This window comes from Ochlerotatus camptorhynchus, unplaced genomic scaffold (genome assembly GCF_037179485.1).
Source record: "Ochlerotatus camptorhynchus isolate MF236.1 unplaced genomic scaffold, CSIRO-AGI_Acam_v1.1 ptg000370l, whole genome shotgun sequence".
In the NCBI taxonomy this organism is placed as follows: Eukaryota; Metazoa; Arthropoda; class Insecta; order Diptera; family Culicidae; genus Ochlerotatus; species Ochlerotatus camptorhynchus.
In genome coordinates this window covers 3,655,128-3,678,423 of record NW_027040858.1, presented here as the reverse complement: position 1 = coordinate 3,678,423, position 23,296 = coordinate 3,655,128, and the positions used below count along the sequence as shown (strand labels likewise).

The window sequence follows — 23,296 nt, the reverse complement described above, 5'->3', positions numbered from 1 at the left end:
CTGGAACATTTGGCGAATTTTTTAACTTTTGGTTAAAATTTGACAGATGGAAAGTTATCGATGAACCCTGCTATCCGAGCACGGTTATTTCTGACAGACAAGAAGTTAAATTTTGACAACCGTGGCTCGAAAACCGGTCAGCCGACACCACGGGGATTTTCGAACATAGAAAATAACTATCGAAATGTCACTTTTAACCACGAGTTAAATCTACCTCAGCAAATGGTTCACAGCCTTAGGAATGATCGGCACAACGCTTGGCACAGCTTTCGGCACTGCCAAAACCCTTGGCACAGATTAAGGTGTACATTTGTAATTTGAGAAAGCAACCTAAGGCTCACAATACTTCTCATCAAAAAATTTAAATGTTAAGTCCTGATGGATTGATACGTGCACACTTAGGTTGTTTGTCGAGATTGGCAACACCGAGCAGGTCGGCATTTTTTTTTTTTTTTTGCTCGATCTCAGTGAAAAACTTGCTGAGATTCAGCAAAATGTATGTATGTTAGCTGAGATCTCGGCAAAATTCCCGTTTGTTAGCTGAATATCGGTAAATTTTTCACTACGATTCAGCAAACTAAATGCCGAGCTGCTCGATGGTGCCCATCTCGGCAAAGCGATCTTAGTGAGTACTTCTGGAAGGATTTTCACAATACATACAAACTGAACAAAGATTTATAAATATATGTTTTAACCTAATACTATTAAATTTATTAACTACTTCATTTGTTTTATACTCAACTTCATACAATGGACGTTCGCTTACTGAAAGTCTTTTAACTGAAATGTATTTTAACTTCAAATCCGCTAACAGAAAGAAGTTTCAGTTGAAGAACAATTATCTGTCAAATTTGTGCTTTTCAAAATGTCAAGAAGAGACAGATGAATCTAAAGCCCTAAACAGTAAAAGTATGGACGTCTGCCAAAAGTTTTGCCAATCGACAACTAATTTCATTCAAAGTGTTTTTATGTTACTTCATACGTGAAGTTTGCGCTTTTCAGAGTTGGTTGAAAATGCTATCTAACATGAAGCTTTAGTGTGATAATTTATTAGCTAGAGAATAGTCTTAGAAGAGGGTAGGTAGGTAGTTCCGTTAGAGTACGGCAGTATGAGAATTGAATTGAAGTGGAAAATGAGCGAACGGTACAAAGTCAAACGCACACTACTTTACCTAACCCGTACGATGTACGCAGAGATTTGAAGTGTCTTCAAATCTACAGGCAAAAAAATGTGCGCTCGCCTATATGTATGTGTATATGAGCCTGTAGATTTGTTACGGGTTAGGCAAAGTGTGCGTTTGACTTTGTACTGGCCCTTCGCTCATTTTCAACTTCTATTCAATTTTCATACTGCCGTACTCTAGCGGAACTATCAACCTACCCTCTTGAGACCTTTATCTGGCTAATAAATTATCACACTAAAGCTTCATGTTAGATAGCATTTCCAACCAACGTATTTCAGTTATTTGGTTTCGATCGTCCATACTTTTACTGTAAAGCTTTAGATGAATCCGAGGATGAACAACTGGTTTGACTCATGAACAGTATTTGATCAGCATTTTTCAGTTATCGAACGTCTAGTGTATTCTGAAATAAAAATTGTGGAAAAAGCTCTTTTTTACAAAAGCCAACACCGTTATTGGCGATTGTGTTTTCAAACAAGTTCATTTTCCATCTTTCAGCCTTATTATCTATGATCTACGGGGTTCTATACAATCCGATGAAAGCCTTTTGCGCTTTAAATGAAATTTTCTCTTGGCTACCTTTGAATGTACATCCATGACTTCATGACGCACAAGATGCTCGCTCCCCCTCAAGTTCTGAATATTCCACTTTGACTTTTATTCCATTCTATCTTTAGAAGATGCTTCAACGTCCTTCGATTTACCATCATGCGGATGCTGTAATATAAAATTTAAATAAGTTTAACAGTTAACTTTCAATGCTTTCAGTTAACTTTGAACTGGATCAGCCCCAAACCATAAGTATAGTCGATAGGACTGGCAACTGAACCCTCCACTCAGTACATACCTTATCAATATAATGATTATTTAGCAGAAGACGTGTATTAAACTTGACACCACATTTGTTGCATCGCATTTTTAAGCAGATTTTCTCATGACGACGTAGAAAGCTAGCGAAATGAAACGGCCTTCGACAAACAAAACATTTATATCGTGGATCTGTATGGCATACGACCTGTAAAAAAAACGCGTTTAAATTGTGCAAATTTCTTAATCAAGAAATGCTTTAACGAACCCTGTGATACTTCAAATTGTGCTTCCTCCCAAAGGTAAGCCCACAAATTGAGCACCTCCATATCTGGTCACCAGCTTCATGACTCACAAGGGACCCGTTTCGATCGCTGGGAATTTCATAACATTCCGCAGATTCCGTTGCAGTCTGATGTTCACTAAGGATCTCGTCTTCATCTTCTAGGTATTCTTCTTTGACTTTGATTCCATTCGCAAGATCTCCAGCAACGTTTCTCGATTTTCCACCATGCGGATGCTGTATGTGAATCTGGAATAAAATTAACAGTTAAAAAAAGTTGAAGATAGAACATAAAAGATTTATTTTGCATGCAGAAAACCGGAAAATGTTGTTTTGAAAACAAATATTTGGTACACATGCTGTGTCAATTTTTTACGCAAACACCCTAACCAACTATTTTTTTTCTGTTTTCGCTTCCAAAATCGATAGGTATGTTTGGAAAAAAAATGTTCAAATCTCCATACACGCTATTCCACTTATTCTTGCGTCAAGGGTGGAGTTGTCAAAATTTGAGTAGATACTCGAGTAGATAACTTTTGTTCTATGAGTAAAAGATACCCAGATTTGAATATAATAAAAATTTACAAAAATTCAAAATAACCCACCCAAGAAAAAAATGTTTTGCACAGTGTGAAAATGAAACGTTTATATATGTGACAGCTGAAAACAGCAACTACGAAACTTTTTGAATGGTGACACATGTCAGCAGTTTCTTGGTAAGTATATTAAAAGTTTTCTAACTTTATACTTCCTCTAAATTCTCAATTTTTCAGGTTTCTAGTGCAGTTGTTGACTTCCGACCAGAAAACGACACATTCATTGATACTGGTTTTGGATACTTCAAGTCTTACAAGTCATCGATGAAGGAGTCAGCAGCTAACCTTTAAAATATTTAATTTATCCAGTGCCCCGTATGACTTTTATAAATCCGGAGAACTCCGAGATTAGGGCGTAATTGCTTTTGTAAACAAAACGCGTCATTTGCCGATTTCTCGCGAATAAAAGCTAAATATAAAAAGGAAGAGTTGGATCGAAGGAGCAGTTGATTTCTGTAGTTAAGAACTTGTTTACCCGTTATCAATAACTGAAAACTTTATGTAGTATTAAACCAGACTTCCAACTGAACACACGTCTTTCTCTAGAGGTTATGGGCCCAGTTACGTCCGGCCTCTGAAGTTGAAGCTAATTGATTTGAAGAATCCAGAAGTTCTTTACGGAATTACGGAGAAGACGGGACTGAAGCTATCAAGCGCGGCGAAAGTAGGAATAGTCCAGTTTGCTGGTGAAGGATACGACGTGTGGAGGCTCCGGGTCGAAACGCAGTTGTCGGCTCACGGCGTGAAGGAAATGATCACGAAGGATGTACCAGCTGACGAAGCGCAGAGGAAAGCTATTCAAGAAAAGGACGAAAAGGCGAAGGCTCTTCTAGTTGCGTACATCGCGGATTCTCATCTGGAAGGAAATGTGGAACTTTCTGGCAAGCACGTTCGCGAAGAAGGGTTTTGCAGCGCAAACATACATTCGGAGGTCCTTAGCAACGCTGAAGATGGCAGAAGGAACACCGTTAAAGGACCACTTCCGAAAATTTGACGAGTTAGTCCGCCAGTTGAAGGGAGCTGGTGCTACTGTCACGGAGTTAGATGCCGTAAGTCAACTGTTCATTTCTTTGCCATCGCCGTACGATGTTGTCACCACGGCTATGGAGAACCTGGGAGATGATCAGTTGAAGTTGGACACAGTGAAGGCGCGTTTGCTGGCCGAAGAGCAGAAACGAATGGGAAGAGGAGACAATTCATGTGCCAATGGTGTCTCGGATGGATCAGGATCAGCGTTTGCAGCGAAGTCGGAAAGAAGCAAGGAAAAGCCCAAGATTCAAGGAAAATGCGTTGTGTTTGGTGAACAAGGGCACAACAAGGTTGCATGTCCAAAGTTCAAAAAGCGGTATGATCGAGCTCAAGTAGCAACTGTTCCCGCAGACAGAGAAGTGGCGTTGATGATTTCCCAGGAAGCGATCTACAAGTCGAAATTGGACATTGAATGGATATTGGACTCGGGAGCAAGTCGTCACATGGCCAATGATGAGCGGTATTTTCACGAGTTCAAGGAGTTCGACAGACCGCTGGTAATTGAAAGTGCCAAGCAAGGTGAGAAACTTATTGCTACTAAAGAAGGCACAGTGAAAGCGAAGACGTTCATGGGTGAGAACAGTCTGACATTGTCCTTAGGAAACGTCTTATTTGTGAAGAACGTCAAGTTCAATTTGCTGTCATTGTCGCGGTTGCTGAAAGCAGGAGTCCAAGTGGAATTCCAGCCGGATCGAGCAGTGTTGTCCAAAAACGGTGAAACAATAGCTGTGGTGGAACTACGCGGGAATCTATTCTACCTGACGATGCAGCGTTATACATCAGATTCGGCCATCCTTGCGAAAGGTGATGGTGATGAGTTGCAGCTATGGCACAAACGGTTTGGTCACTTGAGCTTCAAGAATGTACGACGCCTGAAGCAGAGCGAAATGGTAGATGGAATCGGGGAAATTAAAAATGAAGGTGGATTTTGCGAGACCCGGTTGCCATTCAACAAGAGTCGACCGAGCCCAACAAGACCATTGGAGCGTGTTCATACGGATGTTTACGGCCAGATAACACCTAAAACAGTAGATGGGTATCAGTACTTCGTGTCGTTTATCGATGACTATACTCATTTTGCTGTTATATATTTGATGAAACGGAAGGACCAAGTGTTTGATTTCTTCAAAGTATACGAGGCCATGGCAACGGCAAAGTTCGGGAACAAGATCGCAAGCTTGAGATGTGACCTGGGAAGAGAATACTTTTCGAATGATCAGCTTGCGTACTATATGAAACAAGGAATTCAAGTTGAATCAACCGTTGGTTATACACCACAGCATAACGGAGTAGCAGAGAGGTTCAACCGGACCATTGTGGAAAAAATGAGGACTATGCTAGCTGAATCCGGAGCACCGAAATCTATGTGTGGCGAAGCATTCAATACACAACAAATCGAAGTCCAACTGAAGCGTTGAAACAAGACTGTACCCCTGCTGAATGTTGGCACGGTGAGAACCAGATGTTGGGAAACTGAGAGTGTTTGGATGCCAGTCATTTGCATGGGTTCCGAAACAAAAGAGGGGCAAGTTGGACCCAACCGGTTTGCGCAGTGTGATGCTGGGCTACGCACCAACCGGTTATCGTCTGTGGAATCCAAAAACGAGGAAAATGTTCGTGGCACGAGATGTGAAATTCGACGAGACAAGTTTTCCGTTCAAGACACCAGAGAAATCGCTGGAGGAAGAAGTAGCTTCGAAGATGGTGATTCCTGAAGTTATTCCAGCCGTTGAAGAGATCAATACAGATGACGTGCAGCAGACGAATGAATTTGAAGATAACCATCAAAAGCTGTCCGAAGATGAGTTTGAAGATGTTGACGAAGTTGCTGACAACACTAATGAAGAAGACGCATCGGCGCTCCCACCACACTCGAAGAATGGGAACAACTGTGAGGAGTGTGTTCCGAGATCTAGTGGTCGGGAGCGCAGGACCCCAGGTTGGTTAGCTGATTGTATTGCCCCCTATAGAGCCCTTTCTGCTGCTGATGAATCCCAATAGGTTCCGACATGTTAAGATGAGGTTGACGGTCATCCGCACGAGACGGAACGGAGGCAAGCAATAGCTGACGAGCTAAGGTCTTTGAAGAAAAACCAAACCTGGACGATGGTGAGGTGCCCTGATGCCGAGTAAAAAAGACCGATGCTGACGGTAATTTTGTGCGCTACAAGGCCCGCCTGGTTGCCAAAGGGTACATGCAGCGGAAGCACGTGGACTATGAAGAGACGTTTGCTCCAGTGGCAAAGCTTTCAACTATACGGACGATTCTGGCGATTGCGACGAACCGAAACCTGAAGATCCATCAAATGGACGTAACAACGGCGTTCCTAAACGCTGTTCTCCAGGAAAAAGTGTACATGCGTGTTCCAGAGGGGGTAAGCAGTCAACCGAATGAAGCATGCTTGTTGAAGATATCGCTATACGGTCTCAAGCAATCACCTCGCTGTTGGAACGGTCGCTTTAATGAAGTTCTGGTGAGCATGGTTTCGTCGTTCCCGATACGACTACTGCGTATATGTGCGTGGACAAGGAAATCAAATTGCTTACATCGTTATCTATGTGGACGATTTGCTCGTGGTTGCGGGCGATCTACGCATTATTGAGGAGATTAAAGATCGATTGAAACGAGAATTTGAAGTGACGGATTTGAACGAACTACATCACTTTTTGGGCATCAAGATAGAACATGACGAGGAAGGTACTATGTATTTGTCTCAAGAAGCACTAATCCAAAAAATACTAATACGTTTCGGAATGGATGGCTGTAAACCTGCCCACATACCCGCTGAAACCAACCGGTGGAAACAAACGATTTGAAATTGGCTCACTACTTGACTAGCCTATTGGTCCCAAGTACATCTATAAGCGTACCCCATTCTAGTTGAAATTCTACACAGAAAAACAAAACTACCCACTGCTTGGGTTTTTTAAACTCAAATTTGAGTTATTTGACCTTTGCCCGTTTCATTTCCTCTCGCTATTGTTGTCAAGAATAGAACGAAAGATTCGACTCAACCGTCTAGTTCCGTACGAGAAGCCAAAATTGAGTAATATGCGATATACCCAAATTTGAGTTAATTGAACTTAATTTTGGGTAGAAAAAATGGAAAATAACTTAGCGATGGGTAATTTTTTTTGCCGTCCTTAAATGCAAACTACTTTGAGCCGGTTTACCCAAATTTGGCTTATCGTACGGAACATGGGAGATGAGTGAAAAGAACTTAATTTTGGGTTGTTTTGAATTTCTGTGTAGTTCTACACTATGTTTGTTTTGATTCGCTATGAAAGTTTGACAGATAAAATGAGGGGTTCGTAGATTTTCCTATGTTTCGAGGGGTGCATCGATTAGCTTGGGACCGAAGATAGTACCAGAGATGAGCCAACAAGTTGAGCACGTTCCTTCTGGACCTTCTGGTCTTAGAGTTACCTCTATGCTGAAACTAAGTTGCAGCTTCGAAAGACCACTGAAGGATGCAACTATCCGTATCGAGAACTGGTTGGCAGTCTTATGTTCCTGATGCTGGGCTTAAAGCCAGACCTGTGCTACGTTGTGGGCTATCTGGCAAGATTCCAAGATGCTGCAGGAGAGGAACACTGGAAGCATCCAAACGAGTACTGCGTTATCTTCAAGCGACAAAAGACCTAAGGCTGATCTTTAAGAGGAACCCGCATGAACGACCGGTCGCTGTGTTTGTTGATGCTGACTATGCAAGCAACGAGGAGGATCGTAAGTGTGTTTCTGGCCGTGTGGTCGTCCAAGAAGCAGCGCACGGTAGCAATGTCATCCACAGAAGCTGAGTACATCGCATTGAGCTCATCTGTTAGCGAAACGATTTGGCTTACTGGACTGCTATCCGATTTGTGTGAATCAAACTTGTATCCTGTACCAATCTACGAGGACAACCAAGGCGCTATAGCTATGGCAGAGAAGGAGGAGACGAAACGTGTCAATCATATAGATGTCAAGTTTCATTTTATTCGAGAAGCGGTTGCAGACGGAAAGGTGAAACTTGTATATGTACCAACCCAGAAGCAAGAAGCGGACATTCTTACAAAGTCACATCCAGCCCCGGCTTTAACACTTTTGAGAACGAAGATAGGATTGGAGACCATCAACTGAGAGGGGGTGAAGAGTTGGATCGAAGGAGCAGTTGATTTCTGTAGTTAAGAACTTGTTTACCCGTTATCAATAACTGAAAACTTTATGTAGTATTAAACCAGACTTCCTACTGAACACACGTCTTTCTCTAGGAAATGCATATTATTATAGGATTTTCCTGGGTGGCGATCGAAGCGGCGACAAAGCGATCTTCTCCCGTGCACGCAACTTGTTTCTTTCCCGAATTTGTTCCTCATTTTCATTGAACCCGAATCGTGATCGCTGCTGCTGCTTCTGAACGTCGTTTCCCGTTGCATGCTCTCCGCTACTCTCGTCGGTCGTCGGGGTCGTCACGTCAATTTCGTTATTTTCATTCAACATCTCCAACCCCGAGTCCGTTTCCTGGTCGCAAATGACAAACGACGCACCTTCCACAAATACACTAGCATACGTACTGCTGCTGTTTTGTTTTCTTTCACTTTGCTTTCCTTTTTCCTTTAGTTGCTTGCTTCTCCGGTTCCTTCCGAGCCTTCCGCTTGGGACAGGAAAGCTTCCGGTGTCCGGCCGCCTTGCACAGAAAACATTTATCTTTGTTGCCATCATAAAATATATTTCCTTTGCGATTGAAGAAATATAATGACGTGGGGATTTCCTTCTTCACATCCATATATATACCGCGTATCCCTGTATATACCTCAAAGCACAGATCAGTTGGAAATTTCTCCTGGATGATGCGTTTAATTTTTTCATATTTCCCCAGCACTTTATCCAGCTCGTTGTCCGGTACACAATGGAAGAATAAATCCTCCGAATTGTATGTCAGAGCATGGAGCATCGCTTCCTCTGATTTGAACTTTATGAAGACTCCCCTTTCCTCACCAATGTGATAAACAGCTTCCATTTCAGCCGGATCCGCGTCAAGTGCTTTGGCGAAATTTACAATCTTTCCGATGTTTGGTTTAGCATCATAATGGTCGAAGCTAAACTTGATGGTGTTTTTTTACTTCAGACATAGCAACGAACAAAGAGCAACTATATAATAGCGAGTCTCGAAAACAGGCTATCGCGTGGTTCACACCGAAATAAAAATTCGACTGCTGCTATAGACAGCTGTGGGATAACTGATCTAAAGGTTCTGTTTCCATTTTGTTAATGGAAACAGAACCTTTAGATGATCAAGGTCCTCTACATTTAAATTTATAAATAATATCATTCAAGTTTCAATCTAGTTTCAGATTAAAACCAAACAAGTTCAAATATTGGGATCAGTATTATTTAATGGACAAACTATACAAACCTGACGAGCACTTACCAAAGTTGTGGCGGATGGTCTCCCTGGGTCTTCAGTTGGAACTTGATATTCCTGCTCCTGCAGCATTGTTTCCTCTACTTTAATGTCCAGTTCAAGATCAGTTTGAGCTTCCTTTCCAACATGGAGCTGTGATATTACCTCTGCACCGAACTGAGAGTCATCGTGCTTTTTTCCGTGCTTAGGACAGGTTAGCTGAAATAGACATTGAATGCATACAATACAGTTAATTTCGAGCTTATACATTTAATAGCCGACAGCAAATGCTGCGTATCATCTACCGGTCGAAACTAACGATTTTAAATTGGCTCACTACTTGACTAGCCTATTGGTCCCAAGCAAATCGTTTAGCTTACACCATTCTAGTCGAAATTCTAGTACTACACTATGTTTGTTTTGATTCGCCTTGAAAGTTTGACAGATAAAATGAGGGGTTCGTGGATTTTTCTATGTTTCAAGGGGTGCATCGACTAGTTTGGGACCGAAGATAGTACCAGAGCTGAGCCAAAAAGTTGAGCACGTTTATTCGGGACCTCTAAGGTATCATCCTCCATAAGATCAATGAGTAAAATTCAAATATCTGGTACATCATTTTTTGATGGTCGCTAACTAAATAAAACAACGGGCAGGGTAGTAACATAGAGGTAACTCTAAGACCAGAAGGTCCCGAAGAAACGTGCTCAATTTTTTGGCTCAGCTCTGGTACTATCTTCGGTCCCAAGCTAATCGATGCACCCTTGGAAAAATAGAAAAATCCACGAACCCCTCATTTTATCTGTCAAACTTTCAAGGCGAATCAAAACAAACATAGTGTAGTACTAGAATTTTGACTGTGGAATAGGGTACGCTAAACGATTTGCTTGGGACCAATAGGCTAGTCAAGTAGTGAGCCAATTTAAAGTTCGTTAGTTTCCACCGGTTGGTAAAGCTGAGCAGCTACACACATATGTTGATGATTCTCAAGAGTATAAGAGTGAAAGCGTGAAAGGTCACCCACATTAGATCCGGATTTGACGCGTTGCGGCAAGGTGACAGCTAAACCAATTATCTAACTGTCTAACGTCAACGCTACGCAAACGGATCTTAAGTGGTTGGCCCTTAAGAAATGCCTAGTATGACACCTGTCACAAAAACAAACCTTATGTTTCATTAGCTCATCAGTACTGGCGAACGTGCTTCTGCAAATTATGCAAACAGCCATCTCATGAGTGGCATCCATCTTCTCAACACTGCGTTGCTTTTGCTCTTCAGTGTAATTTGCACCTTTGATATTCGCGTTTCTCAAGGGTCTGTCGCCTTGATGAACTTTTTTCTTGTGCATCTCTACTCTGCTTGGGAGGCTAAACTTTTCACCACACAATTCACATGAATGTTTTAAACTTGTACAAGTTGGCGCATGTTTTTCTAGCCTATTTCTATGGTGAAATTTCCTCGGACAATGAGGGCATTGGAACTTTTCTTCCGTGTGTTTTATCAGCTGAAATGAACGGGAATGAAATAAAAAAATAGTATTGCAAAGAAGAAGGCACCAAAAATGCAAGTTTTACCAACGTACCATATGATAACTGATTTTGTAATAGCTAGACATAGTGATGCCACAGACGTTGCACGAATATGGCTGGTTTGATGGATTTTCAACAAGTGGCTGCGAGGTTTTCTCTGAAACCATTCGGGATTCCTCGTCGATCACTTTGCTTTCCATACAATCATCGTTGGTCAAGTTAGCTGAAGAATACTCATTCGATCCAGAATCTACAAGAGAACCAATTCTTTTGTATTTACTCGTGTATCTATCTGAAGTCGAAATTTACCCACTTGCAACTTTGGCGGATGGATTAACTGTTGATCGTCCTCCTTGGGTATCACGTGCCATTTGCAGATCATTGTATCGGACTTGGTTTTGATCTTGGACGATCTGTAGATTTTTCAAACCGGTCTCATTAGGATGGTATCGTTTATTATGAAATTTGATTGAGTGGGGTTGTTTGAACGTTCGTCCACATAACTTGCACGAATACATCTTATGCTCACACACAAAACGATGTGAATTATATGATTTTGCACGGTGAAATTTTTTCCCACAAGTTGGGCACTTGTATTTTGGTTCCATGTGGCATTTTATCTGCATTGAATAATAAAGGCTGAATAAAAATATGTTAAAGATGCAGTAGCAATCAGGCTTTGCAGAACAAGAAGTTAACTACATCTTCTTTTGCGGTGTAAAAACTTACATTGTCACCAAATATAACATTCCAGAAAAGACTTAAACGTAGGCAAAGAACCTACAATTGACTGAGAATTCATCATCTAAGAAACAATTTGAACTGCAATTAAGCCTGACAGCAGCTGAGAAAAACGACTGCAACAAACCTCATGATTTTTAGTTGATGATATACCAAGAATAGTTATTTCGCAGATGTCACATTTGGTCAGCTCATGACGAATTTGCAAATGATGATTTAACTGCCCTGGATTGGAAAACTCTTGGTTGCAGTAGTAACATTTTGTATGGGATAAGCCGCTTTCAACCAGAGGCCGTGCTCCGGAATTCTTCAGGTCTTGCTCCTGGCTCTTTTTATAGGCACGGCAAACGTAGCTCCAATGGTTTTTGACAGCAGTTACATCTTGAAACATTTTACCACAAAACTCGCAGGGAACTTTCTTTTTCTCACATTTGGATACATGTAATTGTAAGCGCTCTCTCCCGGAAAACCGTATCGAACAATGTGGACATTTGAGCTTCGAGAGATTGTGCTTCGTTTTCTGTATTGAACGATAAATACATAGTTCATTAAAGTATAGAGAAATTTAACAACATTCAAAGCTCAGTTTACTAACCTTGTGTTGCTGAGCCTGGGAAAGAGTGGGCAAAGTAATTCCACATATACCACATGCGACTGGCTCATGGTTGACCAGAATATGACAAGCCAGGGCGACAGCACTAGACTCTTTTATTCCACAGTGGGAACATTTGGTACAGGGTGCTCGAAAGATACTCGATGGATTGTTCGCCGCCTGCTGTGGGTCACTCCTGTGTTTCAGGATAAATATAATATTCTCACCTTGTCGAACAATCGTGGAGTCAGTTTGAGCTTCCTTTTCACCATGAAGCAGTGAGATTTCCTCTGCACCGAACTGAGAATCATCGGGCTCTTTTGTGAGCTTAGGACAGGTTAGCTGAAATAGACATTCAATAGATACAATCAGCGATGCCAGGTCCAGTTGAAATACAAAATTTGGAGTACTCTGAAATAATTGAACAAACACCAATTTCATTTTAAAGACCATATTTTTGAAAACAATATTTTTTTATTTAATAATTATTATTTTCATGTGGAAATCTTGTTTTAAAAATGCTATTGAAATAAAATTGGTGTTTTATTCATAAACGTAAATATCAGAATTTAACCAGTTTTAATTACCGTTTGAATTGCTAGATTACATGAATTTCTTTGTAAATTTCTGTTCTGAGATGAAAATGTTTTAGGAACATCAATGCATTTTTTTTCTAAGGGGATATATTGAGCAGAGCTGAAGTTTTTGAAGATTTATATTAATTTATTATTATTTCTTGAATGCCCACATTACCAACATAATTTATTCAAAAATTGGGGTAATAACGTTTTCTTTTCAATATTCTTTATCATTTTCAAACATAGATTAATGAATCGATCTGAACAAACTGCGTTATATTTGGAAAAAAAAAGTTAGAAGCATTCATTTTTAAAAACAAAAGAAAGAGTTGCGTTGCGTTTGTAACGAAGTATTTCATAAATTGCATACTGGCAACCAAAATGGTGAGTTGACAACCTGGAAGGAGTGGTGTTCGCGTGCAGTCCAACCCTGCGCCCAACTTAGATGTTCGTGCGTGGTCCTACCCCTCGCAAAACCAGCTGTCAAACTCGTCGTCCCGCGCTCCCAACATAGAAGAAAAATACCGCTTCCGGAAATCATCAGTTATTCATTCGTCCGACCGAGCGGTCGAGAACACGTTTCTTTCATGTAAAATATAAGTAAAATACAGTCCATTTTCGTTTCAATTAGTTCGCCGCGTTTTATTGCGTTCCGCCTGCTCTCTCCCGAAAACATTGGACCTTCGAGCCGATATTTACGAAACCGCTATGGAAGCGATTCGGAAACGTCGCGATGTGTTTTTTCAGCGCATGAAATGGGAGCAGAATAACGCCAGTGCGGTCGAAAGAAGAAATCCTCCTTTCGGCGAGATTCAGGAGCGATTGAACAGACTCACTGAACTTTGTGAGCAATTTGACAAAGTGCAATGTGAAATCGAAGAGCAGTCTGAAGCGCTCGAAGAAATCAACTCGGTCTTCAATCACCGGTTTGAGTTCGAAGAAATGTACTATCAATTAAAAGGGCGCTACGTCAAGCTACTCGACGAACATAACCCCCACGAAAGCAGCGAAAGTACAGTTGCCGAACCAATGGATGATCTGAAAGAGGTAATCAAGTTGCTGTTGGATTCACAGCGGCTACTGATGACGTCACAAACTGCAGCTTCGAACACCGTGTCACAGTTGGCTGGCCAAGTAGGTTCCATGAATCTTTCCCGTCCGTTTGCTGATGCTCAGGCTTCCGGGGGTCAACTTCCGATTGAGGTGCGCTTGCCAACAATAACTCTTCCGGTATTCAAGGGCGAGCGGAAACTCTGGACTTCCTTCAAGGACCTGTTTGTAAGCTGCATTCACTCGAAAAATCTCAAAGATTCCGTGAAGCTGCAGTACCTGCTGTCCCACTTAGATGGAGAGGCGAAGCAGTTGGTTAGTGCGTTCACTATCACCGACGCCAACTATGTGGAAGTGTGGGATAAGCTAAACGAGTTCTACGATAAGAAGAAGTATACCGTCGCGGCACTTGTCAAAGAATTTGTGGACCAGCCGCCGGTTGCTGCGCCTAGTCTCGTTGGGCTCCGCAAACTTGTGTCAACCTCGGATGAAGTTGTGCGGCAGCTCAAGGCTCTCGGTGAATCGTACGAATCTCGTGACCCCTGGTTAATTCATCTGTTATTGGAAAAACTCGACCGTGAAACCCGTTCGTTGTGGGCTCAGAAGCTAGTCGATTTGGACAATCCTAGCTTCCAAGAGTTTGTCACATTCCTCGAGCGAAGATGCGATGCCTTGGAAACTTGCGCGTCCTTTTCCAAGAAGGGAACTGATACGACCACGAAGAAGGAACAAGATCGGAGAACGGACCAAAACACGAAGAATACATCGTCAAGTAAGACCATTCAAAGTTTTCACGCAAGCACCCAGCAACCGTGTTCTAAGTGTTCAGAAGCTCACACAATATACCAGTGTGCCAGCTTCAAAGAAATGCCAGTGAGTGAACGACGGGAGTTCACCCAACGAGCCAAGCTCTGTTTTAATTGCCTCAAAACGACCCACATTGTGAAGAACTGTACGTCGACAGTTGTATGCAAACAATGCAAGCAAAAGCATCATTCGCTGCTCTGCTCAATTGACGACAGCTCTGTTCCTGATTCCAGCCAACTCCGTGAAGATGAAGCAACTGTAAAGAAGCAGCCAACAACAACATCAGAAGTACCGAAGCAAGCGAATTCTGTGACATCGTATGTCGCGGATCTCAAAACCAGCTGTTCAGTGAACTTCCTTAGTTTGCTGCCTACGGCTGTCATCAAGGTGCTGGGAAAAAACAACGTTTTCCATGAAGTACGGGCAATGATGGACTCTGCCTGTATGAACTCGCTGATCAGCAATCAAGCATTCGAACGTCTTGGCCTGGAAAGGCGCAACGCTAACATTCTCGTTAACGGAATCACTGATGGGAATCCCAGCAAGACAACAGGAGCAGTCACGCTGCAGATATCATCGCGATTCGACGACCGTGTCGTCATCGTGGTGGAAGCCTTAATACTAAAAAAATTGGTTCCGGACCAACCGAGTCAACCGTTTGAAGTCGATGCTGGTGCCTTAGCCGAGGCACCTCTCGCAGATCCAAGCTATAACAAGTGCGGTAAGATCGATCTTTTGTTGGGAATAGAAGCTCTTTTTTCCATTCTAGAACCGGGAAAGCTGTACGACGGTCGGGGTGTACCCATAGCGCAAAACTCCGTCTTCGGCTACCTGGTTGGTGGCCACTTCAATACATCGTATGCCGCCGAAGGTCGTGCGGTGCTCAGCTTAACGACATCATTGAACCTGGACCAAACGCTCCGGAAATTCTGGGAGGTAGAGGAGGTGCCTAAATCTAAACAGCTCACGCCGGACGAGTTGCGGGCTGCCGAACATTTCCACTCCACCCTATCCCGGAATGAATCAGGGCGATACGTAGTTCGCTTACCCTTCGACCGTACAAAGCCAGAACTGGGCGAATCGGCTACTGCTGCCATCCGGCGGTTTAAGGCCATGGAGCGGAAAGTCAGCATCGATCCAGAACTACAGCATCATTACCAGCAGTTTATGACTGAGTATTTGACTCTCGGTCATATGGAGAAGGTACCGCCTAGCGAGATTTCGGTTGCACCAGAGAAATCATTCTATCTTCCCCATCACGCCGTGTGGAAGGTGGATAGTACGACGACAAAGTTGCGCGTCGTATTCGACGCCTCGAGCAAGAGTGGTTCCGGGGTGTCACTTAATGACTGCTTGCTAGTTGGACCGAATGTGAACGAGTCGCTCTTTAACGTATTCCTTCGCTGGCGCTCGTACAAGATCGCCTTTATCGCCGACATCGTGAAAATGTACCGGCAAATTCTCATTACCAGAGAAGATGCCGATTACCTACGAATAGTGTGGCGAAACAGTCCGGACCAGCCACTGGAACATTATCGTTTGCTGACCGTTACCTACGGTACGGCGAGCGCAGCGTATCAAGCTATGGCGGCTTTGCGACGGGTCGCTGAAGACAACAAGGAAGAACATCCGCTGGTAGCTGAGCGGATTCCCCTAAACTTCTATGTGGATGATCTGCTTTCGGGTGCAGATTCCATCGACGACGCCAATCTCCTCCGTAATGAAATCACCCACGTTCTGGAGAGCGCTGGCTTTGTCCTACGAAAGTGGAGCTCAAATGAGCCCCAATTGTTGGAGTGCGGTGCAATTCAAGGCGAGCCCATTCCGCTAAAGCTACCCCAAGAAAATGATTGTGTCAAGGCTTTGGGAATCAGATGGACGCCTCAAGAGGACATATTTAGTTTCAAGCTCACGTTTGACATCTATGGCGCAAATACCAAGCGTCAGCTGCTGTCCGATTCATCAAAATTCTTCGATCCATTCGGTTGGATCGCGCCGGTGGTCATCCGAATGAAAATATTATTCCAACACCTGTGGCTCTACGACTTGGGCTGGGATGATCCACTTCCAGCATTCATTTTGGAAGAGTGGATTGCGTTGAAAGAAACATTGCACCATATCGAGAGGATTCAGATTAAGAGATGGATTCCCAACTTTGAAGGCAAACTGCAACTCCATGGGTTCGCGGACGCCTCTGAAGCTGCATACGCCGCTGTCGTCTACGCACGCACTATCGACCAAGACGGAAGAATCGCAACGAATCTGGTAGTGGCCAAGACCAGGGTGGCTCCTATTCTTCAAGTTTCACTGCCACGCTTGGAGCTGCTGGCTGCGGAACTACTCGTCGACTTGATGATTAAGGTCATGGAATCATCCTCGCACTTGGAGGTGGAATTGTTCGCGTGGAGTGATTCAGAAATCGTGCTCCATTGGCTATCTTCACTGCCAAGGAAGTGGAAAACGTTCGTGGCTAATCGAACTTCCAAGATTTTGCAACATCTTCCCAGGAATCGTTGGTTCCATGTGTCGTCAAGAGACAACCCTGCCGACTGCGCCTCGCGAGGTATCACGCCTTTGGAACTACTAACACATCCGCTGTGGTGGAGGGGCCCAAGTTGGCTCTCTGAAACAGAAGAAAATTGGCCAGTATCATTAGTTCGTGACATCGAGGAGGAAGAGCTACTAGAGAAGCGGACAACGATTACAAGTTTGTTTGCTAGCGCTGAGCTGCCGCCAAGAGGTAGCCACGAAATACTGACGTTCCTGCTCAATCGTTTCTCGCATCTGACTCACATTCGGCGCATTTTGTGCTGGATCAACCGTGTACGGCACAATGGCCTGGCTCGCCAAAATAGTACAGATCGACTGGAGGGGCCACTCACACCGAAGGAAATTAACGACGCTTGCTTGCAGCTGGCACGAGCAGCTCAACACGATTGTTTCAAGAAGGAAATTGATTGTCTGGCCAAAAACATACCACTTCCAGGCAATAGTAAGCTCAAGTCTCTGTTTCCTTTCATCGATGCTGATGGCACTCTGCGAGTTGGCGGTCGTCTCCACAATTCCAGTCAACCGTACGATGTTCGTCATCCAGTGATTATACCGAAAGAACACCGGTACACCAAACTGCTTCTGACAGAAATACACCTCCGGAATTTGCACGCAGGGCCAACTTTGATGATAGCAACACTAAATCAGAGATATTGGATCGTTGGCTGCCAAACAGTGGTACGTGGCTTTGCGGCGAGCTGCACGCGCTGTTGTCGATTGAAGGCAAAAACTGCAACGCAACTGATGGGAAGCTTGCCTTCAGTCCGGACTACCCCAGCTCGCCCGTTCGTACATTGTGGTGTGGATTATGCATGACCGATCCTTCTCCGCGCCTCTAATCTTCGGAACGCTAAGACTATAAAGGGCTATGTTGCTGTCTTTGTTTGCCTTGCCACAAAGGCAGTACACCTGGAAGCAGTGTCAGACCTGTCCACAAGCGCTTTCTTGGCAGCTCTCAAGCGCTTCTGTGGTCGTCGTGGACTCTGCAGTGAAATCTGGTCTGACCATGGAACAAACTTTGTGGGCGCAAATCGAGACATCCGGGAACACCTGCAATCATCCGAATTCAACCAAGCTGTGAATCAGTACCTATCGAACCTGAAGGTGAAATGGACGTTCATCGCTCCATCTGCCCCCCACATGGGAGGAATTTGGGAAGCGGCGGTGAAGAGTATGAAGAAGCATCTGCGAGCGGTGCTAGGGAACACGAGTCTGACGTACGAGGATCTTTCAACCGTCTTGACGCAAATTGAGGCGTGTTTGAATTCGCGTCCTTTGTGCCAGCTTTCAACATCGACCGACTCCTGCGAGGCCCTCACCCCAGGGCACTTCCTCATCAATCAGCCACTCAACCTGCTGCCAGAACCAGATGTCAGCCACCTCCAGGAGGGCCGTCTGGACAGATGGCAACGTATTAAACGTTACGTGAACGAGATATGGGCGCGTTGGAGGAACGAATATGTTGCCACACTTCAACCTCGGAACAAGTGGCAAGCAGTACAGCAGAATATGGATCCGGGACAACTGGTGCTAATCAAGAACGATAACTCGCCACCTGCGACATGGGAACTTGCACGGATTGTCGCTACCCATCCAGATCAGTATGGAGTTGTTCGCACCGTCACTGTACGTCGTGGAGATAAGGAGTACCAAAGAGCGGTGCACAAGCTTGTTCCGCTCCCAATGGATTGAGGCATCCGCCTCAAGGGCCGGGAGGATGTTCGCGTGCAGTCCAACCCTGCGCCCAACTTAGATGTTCGTGCGTGGTCCTACCCCTCGCAAAACCAGCTGTCAAACTCGTCGTCCCGCGCTCCCAACATAGAAGAAAAATACCGCTTCCGGAAATCATCAGTTATTCATTCGTCCGACCGAGCGGTCGAGAACACGTTTCTTTCATGTAAAATATAAGTAAAATACAGTCCATTTTCGTTTCAATTAGTTCGCCGCGTTTTATTGCGTTCCGCCTGCTCTCTCCCGAAAACAAGTGGAATACCTAGCCCTGGTCCTCACAAGTTCCTACTTCACGCCTCCCCGAGTCATATGATAACAAAAGAATACCAGCTAAAACATGGACACAGCTGGGTGGCGTAGCCTGGGCAATGTTGCCAGTCCGGCAATAGCAAAGTGAAGAGGTGCGACGCGAACACTGGCGCGGTAACCATAGTACGGTGATAGAGGAAATGCTCCACCAAACCCGAGCGTCTGTTCACCATGGAGGTGCTCAAAACGGCGTCTGTTCTCCATGTTAGGAGCGGCTGATCACCGTCCTAGTGCCAGCGTGGGACTCTAAACAGGGCTGTAAACGATGGTTCCCCGGCGAGACAGGGGGGGGGGTTGGGTCAGGCCCAACAAGCCGCCCTGGAAAAAATAAAATTGCAAATACTCAAGAAAGAAATACGGATCGGAACAATCGGCACAGACCTACGTGACGAAATAAGGACTACGATTGGAAACTTGGAACATGGAACTGCAAATCGCTCGGCTTCCCGGGCTGCGATAGGTTAATCTATGACGAACTTCAACCACGCAACTTCGAAATCCTAGCACTGCAGGAACGTTACTGGACGGGACAAAAGATATTGGCAAATCAAAGTTGGCACTCGTGGAGAATAGACGAACTAAGAAAATGATGATGGTTACAAAATTTTCCACGGAGAGATATACGAGTGCAATCTTAAAATGCTTTTATGTTGAAAATGGAGCATTGTATTTAAATCTATAATTGCAAGGGCTTGGACGGTAACCTTCTGACGAACGAGTGTGAGGTGATTGAGAGGTGGAAGCAGTACTATGACGAGCACCTCAACGGTGAAGCAGCAGAAAACGAAGGTGGCACGGCAACACGCGCAGAAGACGACAGGCTACCGGCCCCTGATGTTTAAGAAGTTGAGGAGGAGATCGGTCGGCTGAAGAACAACAAAGCAACTGGTGTAGATCAACTACCAAGTGAGCTATTAAAATGCGGTGGTGAAGCACTGCCTAGAGCGCTGCACTGGGTCATTGCCAAGATTTGGGAGGAGGAGATATTACAGGAGGAGTGGATTCGGAAAAGTACATCAGACTGAAGGCTGAACCTAGGCGGATTGAACTTGCCATCAACGCATCAAAGACAAAATACATGAAAGGAAGAGGTTCTAGGGAAGACAATGTTAGCCTCCCACCCCGAGTTCAGATTGACGGTGAGGAAATCGAGGTGGTCGATGAGTTCGTGTATTTGGGCTCACTGGTGACCGCCGAAAATGATACCAGCAGAGAAATTCAAAGACGCATTATGGCAAGGAATCGTGCCTACTTTGGACTCCGGAGGACGCTCCGGTCGAATAAAATCACCGCCTCACGAAGTTGACTGTCTACAAGACGCTGATTAGATCGGTGGTTCTCTACGGCCACGAGACCTGGACTATGCTCGTAGTGTTTTCGAACGGAAGGTGTTGCGTACCATCTACGGTGGAGTGCAGATGGATGACGGAACGTAGAGGAGTTGAATGAACCACGAATTGCACCAGCTGCTGGGAGAACCATCCATCGTGCACATTGCAAAAATTGGGCGACTACGGTGGGCTGGACACATCGTAAGAATGCCGCACGACGACCCAGTGAAAATGGTTCTAGAAAGCGACCCAACCGGAACAAGAAGAAGAGGCGCGCAGCGGGCAAGGTGGATCGACCAAGTAGTAGGCGACCTGCGGACCCTTCGCAGACTACGAGGCTGGCGAACTGTGGCCATGGATCGAGTAGAGTGGAGACGACTTCCTCGGACAGCAGAGGACAACAAGGCCTTAGCCTGATTGGTAAGGTAAGGTATACTGGCAACCAGTGTTGGTTAAAATCAAGATCAGAAAATCAAAATCACCGAAAATCATAGGATTAGAAGATATGTTAAATTCTATAATCTGGGACAATCCGAAATTCAAGTCAGCATTCCGGATGAAATTAAAATGGTGGATTTCAACCCGAGATGGCTTCCACAAATCCAAGATGGTGGACCAAAGGCCAACTCCAGACAGCGAATATGCATCTAAACCCATGCAATATGGGTATCTACGGAATGGGCTTGATTAGTAGAAGTGGTAAATCAACATCCACCGCCATGTTAGAATTCAAGAAGGCGGACCAAGTATAAGGTGATCCAAGAGACGTTTCGCAGTGGAATTGACAGCTAGAAATCAAGAGTGTGTGAGTGATCTGGTGTTAATGGTGCTGAATGTAAACCTAAACAAAGCAGAAATTCATATGAGAGTGAAATTTCAGTGCTACTGTGATCTGTCAAAAGTTCTTGGTAAACAAAAAAGTCAGCTGATCGCAAATGTCTCGTGGACAGCCTTATTGAATTGGTAACGACTACAAGTTATGAACAATCTCTTTGCGAATCATGAATTTTGTGATACCTTATATATTATTAACACGTTTGAGAAAAAACTCATTGTGCTCCTTTAATGTTAAGAAAAGGAATCATTGTCCTCCTCAATCTCCAAACCTCAAATGAAATGTCCTCATTTTCAAGTTTTTGATATGGTAACCCTAGTCGTGCGTGTCTGTTGTGAATTTGGTCGGAGCGTGATAGTAAATGAGGCCTAATTGTAAATGAGAAAAGATGGCTGAAAAAAAGAAAAAAGGAAGATGTTGTCCAGCAAATTTTCAATAAGAATAAAATGATAAATAGTGAAATGAGGTTTTCTTATCTTGGTGTTCGTTGTGTGATGAGGCTGGTAAACCATTTAAATGGGATTCTACGTTCAAATTGTAGTGACATTTATTAATCAAGCATAAGGAAGAAGCGGAAGATAGTGGAATTCAAGCGAAACTATTCAAATCGACGTATCTGCTTTTGTAAACAATCTCTTCAGTCGACGATTTGTCTTAACTGCTAACTCACCGACGCAAACAAACACCATCATCAGATACGGGAAACTTTCGCCTACTAGCTGGTGTTGTAAGTTTCTGTGAGTGAGCTTGCAGTTACCAGAAATCGTCGATTGAAAAGATTGTTTATAAAATCAGATACGTCGATTTGAATAGTTATGCTTGTATTAGCACCGACAAACCGACATGAATGACCATAGCAAAAACAATAAAATTTCTGACCAAAGCACAGTACTGACATCTGGCTAAGCCATGACCCCGCATGTAAAAGTTATGAATTTGTTCGTGTCTGATATATTCTGGACAAATTATTTTTATCGAGATCAAAAAAATTCTATGGTTTTGACAGTTCGGATCACTGCACATTTAAATCGGCCGTTTACGTTTTTCGGGCATAAGTCAGAATTAAGTGTCATGACGATTTGTCGGTGGAATTAGTGCACCACAAGAGCACACCGAAAATAGTTTTCATTTGGCTTCTATTGGAAACGAACATGATTTTCATCTGAATTTGACATAAAATTTATGCGATCACATTAATTTTGTTGGTAATAAGTGTGTGCCCAATCGATGTTTTTCACGTTTGACAGCTTTGCTGACGCAGCCAACTACAATGCGTGCAGCGACCGACATCAGCCATTTTGTAGGCTGATGCAATTCATTCGTTACTGTACTACCGGAAGAGGAAGACGTTCAATAAAGTTTCTTTTAAGTTGTTCATTAAACCAGTTATTATCGAATCAATTCCTTCAATTTCCTCGTAAGTCAACAGGTTATGGGCCTAGTTGCGCGGCGCGAGTTTTATAAAGTGGTTTGATCGCGAATCGAATCGAAAAGTGTGGTAGATTTTTTTTTGCCTTCCTTTTTGAGTCCATTGTGTGTTGGCGAACAAAATGGCGGAAGGGAAAATCCTAATGGAGCGGTTGAATAACTTCAACTGGAGCAGTTGGAAGTTCCGAATGGAGCTACTGTTGTTGAAGGAGGAACTCCTTGAAGTGGTATCGTCGGCAAAGCCGGATGCGCCTACAGCGGACTGGACTACAAAGGATGGTAAGGCTAGGGCCACAATTGGTTTGGCTGTTGATAACAACCAGTTATGTGAATGTGGCTAGCGTTGAAAAATTATCACGAGCGGGGATCCCTATGTAACAAGATTCACGTTCTTCGGCGATTGTGTTCCTTGCACTTGACAGAGGGAGGTAACATGTCGGAGCATCTCATGGAAGCGACCTAACTCGTACATCGTTTAACTGGTATGGGTGAGAAACTGGAGGATCATTGGATTATCGCCATCATTCTGTCGAGT

The 23,296-nt window shown here is 43.9% G+C and overlaps 1 protein-coding gene across 1 annotated transcript in view; it reads right to left on the bottom strand.

Annotated features, from left to right (window-relative positions):
• Positions 1 to 1,316: 1,316 nt before the first annotated feature.
• Positions 1,317 to 23,296, bottom strand: part of LOC135710073 (zinc finger protein 729-like) — a 48,550-nt gene continuing 26,570 nt past the window's right edge. Inside the window, exons 11-19 of the mRNA XM_065232524.1 lie at positions 12,146 to 12,484; positions 11,678 to 12,070; positions 11,123 to 11,429; positions 10,863 to 11,059; positions 10,446 to 10,784; positions 9,311 to 9,502; positions 2,260 to 2,523; positions 2,032 to 2,199; positions 1,317 to 1,901 (exon numbers count right to left, since the gene is read on the bottom strand). Coding sequence (XP_065088596.1) covers positions 1,842 to 1,901; positions 2,032 to 2,199; positions 2,260 to 2,523; positions 9,311 to 9,502; positions 10,446 to 10,784; positions 10,863 to 11,059; positions 11,123 to 11,429; positions 11,678 to 12,070; positions 12,146 to 12,484 — 2,259 coding nt within the window. The 3' untranslated portion in view covers positions 1,317 to 1,841. The remainder of the gene's footprint in view (positions 1,902 to 2,031; positions 2,200 to 2,259; positions 2,524 to 9,310; positions 9,503 to 10,445; positions 10,785 to 10,862; positions 11,060 to 11,122; positions 11,430 to 11,677; positions 12,071 to 12,145; positions 12,485 to 23,296) is intronic.